This window comes from Limulus polyphemus, unplaced genomic scaffold (assembly GCF_000517525.1).
Source record: "Limulus polyphemus unplaced genomic scaffold, Limulus_polyphemus-2.1.2 Scaffold813, whole genome shotgun sequence".
NCBI lineage: Eukaryota > Metazoa > Arthropoda > Merostomata > Xiphosura > Limulidae > Limulus > Limulus polyphemus.
Genome location: NW_013666423.1, coordinates 239,947 through 249,168, shown reverse-complemented (window position 1 = coordinate 249,168; position 9,222 = coordinate 239,947). Strand labels below are relative to the sequence as shown.

At 34.9% G+C, this 9,222-nt stretch overlaps 1 protein-coding gene across 1 annotated transcript in view; it reads right to left on the bottom strand.

The window, feature by feature from the left end:
• The window catches only part of LOC106460671 (Fanconi anemia group J protein-like), a 74,448-nt gene that overhangs the window by 31,811 nt on the left and 33,415 nt on the right, over positions 1-9,222 (bottom strand). Inside the window, exons 9-11 of the mRNA XM_022387431.1 lie at positions 2,179-2,281; positions 1,556-1,675; positions 380-479 (exon numbers count right to left, since the gene is read on the bottom strand). Coding sequence (XP_022243139.1) covers positions 380-479; positions 1,556-1,675; positions 2,179-2,281 — 323 coding nt within the window. The remainder of the gene's footprint in view (positions 1-379; positions 480-1,555; positions 1,676-2,178; positions 2,282-9,222) is intronic.

Sequence of the window (9,222 nt, the reverse complement as noted above, 5' to 3'; positions counted from 1 at the left end):
GAAAAATTAGGTGTTTATTTACTTGTGACCACTCAGTGTAGCCATAATAATATTTATTGTAGCTCTAAGTAATGTACTAATTATGTAGTTGTAATAACACTTATATTAACTCTTATTAATGACAATTGGATAGCCATAATAATACTTATTGTAGCTCTAAGTAATGTACTAATTATGTAGTTGTAATAATACTTATATTAACTTTTATTAATGACAATTGGATAGCCATAATAATACTTATTGTAGCTCTAAGTAATGGACCAATTATGTGGTTGTAATAACACATATTGTAGCTCTAATTAATGAATCAATTTACATAGTCATAATATTACTTATCATAGTTCTAAGTAATAGATCAATGATATAGTTGGAATAATACTTACTGTTGCTCTAATTAATGGATCAATTAAATAGTTGTAGGGACAAAAAATTATATTGGCATCTTTCATTAAATTCCGTGTTCCAAAGTAAGGACAGGCCTGCAGTATAAAAAATTAATTTAAATATTACTTTCGTCCAATCAATTCTCAGGTTTACATATTTCTCAGTTATAAATCAATCAATATTATTGATCCACAACCATAATTTGTAAAATGTGAGAATCTTACAGAGGTGCATACAATTCCTCAAATCAAAACAATAAATAAATCTAACAGAAAATTATTCTATTTAAAAATAGGGCCTGTCATACTTCGATTAACCCTCAAATTTTAAACTTGTTATGTAATATTCAATAATGGTGAAGTATGCATATTGCATCATATTGAGTAATTTTGTTTTTGCTTGCTACAACAATTAATGTAAATAAGTGACCAAAAACTTGGGTGAAATCAGTAATTTTCTAAATATATATAAAGATATGTAGGAAATGCCAGCAATAATTAATGGGAGTAATTGTAATATTAATGGTATTTTTTACTTGTATTTCTTGTGTGACTCATATCTTATTAAGGACCCTGCAACCAATAGTCATAAACCCACAAGTAATTTAGTACATAAACACACCTCATTAGTAATTCTTGATATGATAGAAACAACTCTTGAATAGAGTTGGGGAATTAACTTTAAATAATGATTAAACTAATTAATTTTACAAAAAAAATAAACTAACTGAAATGAGTAGTTCTGATTAATACTGTTTTTGGTTATTTCAGCTATCCAGTAATATAAATATTGCCATAATAATTTTCCATTATTGTTTTTTATTAATTCAATTCTACTTAGCTAAAAGGATTATTGTCATGACTCAAGAAAATTAAACAAAATAAGGGCTTCCAGTTATTCAAACTATCCAAATAATTCAATTATTGCCATTATGTTTGTTTGTTGTTAAGCACAATGTTGCATAATGGGCTGGCTGTGCTCTGCTCATCACATGTATCAAAAAATGATTTGCTGCAAGATTTTTGGTCAACTGATCTGAGCACAATCATTTTTTTTTGTTTTTTAGCCATTAGATAAATGTAGTATAATGACTAATTGATTAGTAAATTCCATTAATCATCCAGCTCTAACCTTGAAGGAAATAAACATGCTAAGAAGTTAACAGACTTACTTTGATTTTTCTTCCCAGTTTTACAAGATCTTCCAAATCCCAGCCTGTGTTATGACCATAACACTGGAGCGTGCCATGGTTTACATTAGGATGATTGTGGTAAAAAGAGCAAGATATTCCCTGTTCAAAAACAAATGGACCAAAGATGGGATTATTTTGATCTTATCACAGATACTTTTTAGTTAAACATGCTTTGATAGACAGAAAAATAGTAATTCATTACTGACTGAGTAAATCATAGAAGGTTTTATAGTTTATTTGAAGTCACACAAGACAATGAAAGTAGTTACTAAATTAAGTATAATTTCTGAAAATAAAAATTAAATAATTACTCTAAGTAATTTTATGGTTAAAATTCTGTAATATTTTTTGTTGACAGGCTTTGAAAAAGTTAGGATTTACATTTTTTTCAAACTTGGGCTTAGAATGAGAATTAGAACTGCTTTGTTTAACATGAGCAGTTTTTTTGTTTATTGTATATGAATAAAAAAAAATGTACAGTAGTAACATTGTTATATGTTCAGTACACAATACAAGCAGGAAGTTGCTTTATGAATATTTAAAGACTCGTTTCAAAAGTTGAGTAAAAACTATTCTTGATGAGCCAGTTATGATCTACTCACACCAGGGTTATCAAGAAGTTCTTTACATCCTTCATTCTTATTAGTTGAATGAGACACACGAGGATGAATACATGTACGTTCTCTGCTCGACAGTATAGTCATCCTAGAAACAAAATAGCCACTTAAAGTTAAAAATTAACAATATCATACATGTTAGTAGTACCTTCAAAGGTCAGTTTTACATCCACAGAGATGCCTTGATGCTCCCACCTACCCTCACAAGTTTACACCGGACATAGCTGTGCTGTAGCATGCAACTGAGCATGTAACAACCCTTCACCAACAAATCCTCTAAGCACAGCTGACACTCTATATCGTAGAGTACTATCATCACCTCGAGACTAGATATAAATGACACACCATAAGAGGTGAGGATGTTTGAGAAGTGTGAGCAGAAGTAAGTATCTGTTGGAAATACATTTTCAGTGTAGGAAAATGATAGCTTCCAATACAATACCTTACCTCCACTCATGTAATTGTTTGAATCCCAAATTAAAATGGTGGAGAAACTGGTTCAAAATTTACCTAAATGAGCATTCTTCAGAAGGTGCCTGAAGAGAACCCATGGAGTGTGACATCATAATGTATATGGTCACAGCCAAGGGAGACAGCACCCCATCTGTACCAGGTATACATCTTTACTTGTTTTAAAGATAAGTGTGGCTAGATCGGATGGAAAAAGATGCTCATCCAATATGTAATTGGACAAGCCAGAAGGAGGAGAGTGGCTAGGGCACATCAGACCATATTCTGTGGGTTAACTCCAGTCCAAAATGAGGCAGCATCAGATATTTGTCTTCTGTTCTGCAATAGGAGGAAGGTCCCAACTGTCTTCACCTTCAGCCCAGGAAACAGAAAGGAAAAGCAACTTCCATTCTGACAACCTAGACAGGGCACAAGTGTGAAGACTCAGTACACAATAAACACCAGGCACTGTAGGAAGGGGAATGCAAATGTAGTGGGTCAACTCCAGTTCAAAACCAAGTGCCAGCGGGAATTTTTCATCTGATCCACAGTAGAAGGAGGGCCCATACCAAACACATGTATGAAGAATTATGTTGGCTGGTCCTACACCGATCCAACATCCAGACAGTGGTAGGATGGAGAAAAGCCAGTTGGAGGGGTAGACTGCATGTGATGGATTCGTCCAGTCCAAAAGCAGGCAGCATTGAGAATTGTCTTCCAGTATGTGGTAGGAGGAGAGTACTCACCATCTACACTGACAGAAAACCACTGCCTTACTGTCGACTGAATGGAAGTGGTATAACTCAGGAGGAAGCCTCCCTCATCCACCACCCCAGTGGCTAGGAACTAATAAGTGCCAAGGACTCCCATACTCCAAGGGATAAAGAGAAACAAGAATGGGAGTCACAAAAAGCTGTGCAGGCAACATAACAATGTAGAGATCCCACTGGACAAAGACAATGATCAAGATCAGTTTGGGAATATAGATGGAAATATGTGTAAGCATGCTCTCTCTTTCACTTGGCATGAAGATTTTCATGAAAAAATTATGACATAGATAAGGAAGAATATATAAATTATAATAAAGAAAGTGGGAAACATCAATAGCAAAGAGCTCTGACTGACAACATCCACATGAAGAGAGGAGTAAAAAAATAAGTCTTGAGGAAGAAATGGTACATAGAGCAAGAGGCTAAAGGTTCAAAAGGGGGGGGGAGAGTAAGGGTACGAAAAACAACACTGAGATTCCCACCTGGTAGGGTAAATGGACAGGGATTACGAAGAAAGCAAAAGGAACAAAACAGGAGAGGAAAAATATGGCAGAAGTGGGAAAAACGAAAAGTACTGGATAATACTGCTCTATATCTCACAATGGTAAAAACAGATAATCCACTGTCAAACAGCCAAGTAAAATAGTCTGAAAGGTGCCAAACATTTGGTTAAGAAGGTAAGAAGCCATGACGCAAAGACCAGCAATGGAAAATGTGTCATTTATGCTGGTAAACCAGCACAGAAGAATTGTGGACAGAACAAGAAAGAAGGAAACCCACTTGCAGAGAGAGTCTGGATTGTCTCAAAAGAGACCAGCCAAATTTCATGCATAACGCTGGAGTATGGCTATGGCTGGATGAATGATGGAGGAATGAGATTGCCAGAGAAGGAATTGGGAAAGAGGAAGCAGCATGGGAGGAGATGACTGAAGGCAGTTTGAGAGTGGAAACCATGGTTGTGCTGGCCAGAATGCAGTGATGAGAAGAACTCAATACACAGTGGTTTAAATAAGTGAGAGGATGCAGGGAAGAAGACTGACTTGAGGATAGACATGCAGGTAAATATTGGACCAGTGCTGACTGAATGCATACACAGCCAGAGCCAAAGAATGCAGAACTGGAGACCAGAAGAGGAGAAGTTTATCATCTCCCTCAGCATGGGCTCGGTCCCTAGGACCGATCTAGTAACCCTTTTGTGCTTGTTATAGTTTTCATGCTATAACTTTTAAATTAGTAAGCATATGTTAATGCAATTTGGCAGATTATCAATAAACATTACAATGCTTTCATATTCAAAATATTAAATTTTTATCAAGTCTTAAGGTTTGTTAAGCAATGCTTTTCTCATGCCTTTTTTCTTTTCATATGTTACCTATCCAACATGCAAAGAAATTTTCATTTCAAGATTAAAAATACTTTTGTGCATAAGAAAATTTTCAAATTTCACATGCGAAATCTTTATAATGTCCAGATAGTTATAAAATATTTAGCAAAAACTTTGTATTTTATCTGTTATTTTCACTAACGAATTTCTGTACAGATTTGGTAAATTTGACCAATCTTGTAACCACAATAAAAAATTATGAAATAAATATAAGTTATGCCTCTTTTGTTCTAGAATGACAACAAATTATAAAACAAAAACATAAATGTTTACACTAAATAGCTTAAATCTCATAACATTATACATTTATATATATATATATCTATTATTTTTATTATATTGACCTTTCAGTCATGCCTGGCTAACAATACAGAAGTCACAATGATGTGGCACGTGTACTCATGTTACTGTATTCAATATATAAAACTGACCTTTAGTCTTTACAGAGTGGCCTGTTCTGGCTGTGTTTTAGTAGAATAGTATTTTGTAAAATAGTCACATTTCAATTATTATACATTATATATTTATATAGATTATTACTATTTAGAAATAAGTTCTTAAAACATATAACAGTAAATAAAAAGTAAAGCAAACAATTATCTCTTCTAATTACGATCTTTGTATTCGGTTGCTGCTTGACGTAGGTTGCTAAGTCTTTTAAAATTTTACACGTGGAGGATATGAAATAAAATAATTTTCTTTAGCTTTTATATATAGAGTTGAATAACCTAAAAAAATCATAAATTACTATATCGATACCATAGAATTCCATTATAATTTATCAAGCTTAGTAACTAAGCTGTATTTCGGTCCAAATAAACATGAAATTTCGAGTACACTAAAGACACAACCTATCTCCTTTAAATTTTGGTTTGAAAGAACGAGATGGCACTCAAACATTTTAAAATGGCTGAGAAAGCCACTAGGGGGACATTCTGAGCTTTTGATTGGTTATTCACATGTCATGTAAGTGTATACAAGGGATCATTTCCAAAATTGGAAAGAGGTGAGTGGGGCCACTGTGTTTGATTCAGTACATGCTCAATATCTGGGGCAAATAGAAAAGATGTGAGGTTCTTATTTTATATTGTAGCATGTCAATATCTGTAATTTGAGTTCCTAATTCATACAAAACTATATACTTAGTATTTTGACATCACAAACATCTAATTTGAACTAGTGTTGCATTCAACATACTATGTGACACAAAAAAATTTATGTTTAACTGTTTTTTTTTAAATTTACTTTTAGATTAAAAAATTCAATAATGTATAATAGTAAAATTTGAATTATAATCTACAGTTTAATACCAAACTTATTAACATAAATTCATGAATTAGTAGTTCAATAAAATTTTGAATGTGAGTCAACAAACTCGATGACATTAACTTTGGAAAGGGTTATTTTGGTGGGTGGAAAAGGTATCCATAAGGGGTTACCCAGGTGGAAGCATAACCACCAGAACACCTGAGGAGCAAGAGACCACTCCATCAGTAGAATCTCACTGGGACAAGAGAACCGATCTACTAAAAGATTCAGAGCACCTGGGATGTGAAAAGCAAGAAGTCTGACTTGTTGAAATTGGATCCAGAAAAGGAGATCCAGTGTTCAAAAACAAAGCAAATAAGATTGGGTGTTCCCTTGATGATTGATATGAGAGACAAGGGTCAAATTGTCTGAATGGATCATGTACTACAGACAGGAAATGATCCAATGTCTGATTAACAGCCAGGAGCTCCAAAAGCTTGATGTTTTGGGTAGCTTCAAATACCACCAATGATCGGCTATCTCCTGAAAATCCAAGTATGCCCCCCATCCTGTCAGAGATATATCCTTAACATGTTCACTGCCACCAGTAGTATTAATAAATTAAGTATAAGTAAAATTAAACATTCAAGAGGTGTAGTCACAGTGTCCCAAACTCATATTCCACAACAGAAATTTGGTTTTGAAACATAATTGTCTCTGACCCATCAGTCTGTCATGTGGTCCATAACACTAAAAGTCAGTGGTGACTCAATGGTGAAGCACATGGCAGCAAACATGTTAAAGAGATGCAGATCAAGACATGGAAGAAGAAAATAAATCCAAGTGAAGCTTTTGTTTCTGTTGGGCCACCAAGGGACAAAGGATTCAATGGAAGTGCAGGTCCTCAAAAGAGAGAGAACCTCGCATGCAGGAAAAGAAGGAGAAGTCTTGGCTTTGGATACCAATCTCTCCATATTCCTCAAATGTAGAGGAAAATGTTGGGCCCTGATGAGGTAGGAGTTGAAAAACACCCCCAAATGAATAAGATGCTGAGTGAGGCTGAGATATGACTTCTTCAGTTTGGCAAGTCACCCCAAACAAGCCGCCTCCTGAAGAAAGAGATGGGTATGGTTGTGAGAGGCTTGCTGAGAAGGAGCCAAAAGTAGTCATCCATACATGTAAGGTGAAACTGCAGTCCCAGGGCAAAGGCTGTGACTATACAACATAAGACATATGAATCCAATGCCAAACCGAAAGCACAAAAATGAAACACCCGACCCCCATGAACAAACCAAAGTTAATGTCAGGATGCTGGAGAAATGGGAACATGAAAGTAAGCACATCTAAGACATCAACCTTGCTTATCCTGGAGTGAATGACCATCTGCATAAGATCCAACCCCCCCCTCCCCGAGATATGCTGAAAAGAAAGTGGAGAGAAAACAATGAGAACTGGAGATAATGGAAGATTGAAAAAATGAAGAAATAGACCTTCTGCTAGCACTTAAAGAACCCAAGAATCAGCCATGAAAGGATGCCTCAATGTGAGATAGCAAATTCTATTTTTTTTATGATTATGGTTGTGTTTATCAATAAATTACTTTATCTATAAATTTTTAGTTGCATTAAATGCTAGCTCACCTTCTACATAATCATTTGTATTTTAAGTAAATATGTATGTGTGATGAAACTGACACCAGCTTCCCTAGCAGTGATGTACAGATACTATCAATGTAGCAGAAAAGTATGTAAATTTATGATCATGAGGTTGTACTTTCATGACCTACTTTGTGAATAAATAACATGCCAGAAGCTTCACTAAGAGAGAGAATCATAAAACAGTTAGAGAATTATTGCTGTTTATCACTCGATATTGTTACTGATATTGAAAGGTATTTTTGTAATATTGTATTTGGTGTATTTGAATTAGATTTTTTCTCTCTGGTTCTTTTTCCTGATTCCATTATTATGGATTTATTAACTGTTTGTTCGTTATGAATTTTGTGCAAAGCTACACAAGGGCTATTGTTGGTGCATTGCCTCCACCTGAGACTCTTAATGTATTAGGAATGTCTCAAAAAACTGCAAGAAGGGAGCCGGGTGAAAGAATTTCAGGAAAGAAGTAGGCAAATGCACATGTTACAAAAGGGCATTCCTGCCAAAGAGATCCCAACAACAAAACATGTATGGAAGGACAAACTTGATGAAGATAAATGCACCCACATAGAGAAAAGAAGGGCATGCATATCTGCTGGGAACTCTTTTAGTGGAACAGAAGATAGCTTTTTTACATTTTGTACAATGGCACTCGTTAATGCCAAATTGAAAAATGATGATAGTACAGTATAGAAGGAATCAGCAGGGCTAGATTTGATTTGTTTAGAAGTTTGCACAAAGCTAACGAGAGCTATCTGTGCTAGCCATCCATAATTTACCAGTTAAAGACTAGAGGAAGGGCAGCTAGTCATCACCACCTACTACCAACTCTTGGGCTTTTCTTTTACCAACAAATAGTGGGATTGACCATCTCATTATAACACCCTTAAAGTTGAAAGGGCAAGCATGTTTGGTGGGATGGGGATTCAAACCTGAAAACCACAAGCACCCTAACCACTTGGCCATGCCAGGCCAGCAAGGCTAGGAAGGTGTCACACTCCTATTGGTGGAGGGTTGTCGCATGCTCATTGGCATGCTACAGCACAGCTATACCACATATATAAACACGTGAAGGTAGGTGGGAACATCAAGGCTAGTGGCAAGCAAAAATTCAGCATATAGAGGGCATGACAAATTGAAAACAGCTATTATGTGAATGGAAGTATGATATTTACATCAGTTTTTATACATTTTCAAAGTACAGTTGCTAAATATAACGATAATTAAACAAATAAAACACTAAACAGTAATCATGGGGAGAAACTACAGCAAGAAAACCCAACAGGGAAAAAAAAAAAAAGGTAAAATCAGTATTACAAACACATTATACATTTTTTAATATGTTCATATTACTGATTTTACTTTTTTTTTTTCCCCCGTTGGGTTTTCTTGCTGTAGTTTCTCCCCATGATTACTGTTTAGTGTTTTATTTGTTTAATTATCGTTATATTTAGCAACTGTACTTTGAAAATGTATAAAAACTGATGTAAATATCATACTTCCATTCACATAATAGCTGTTT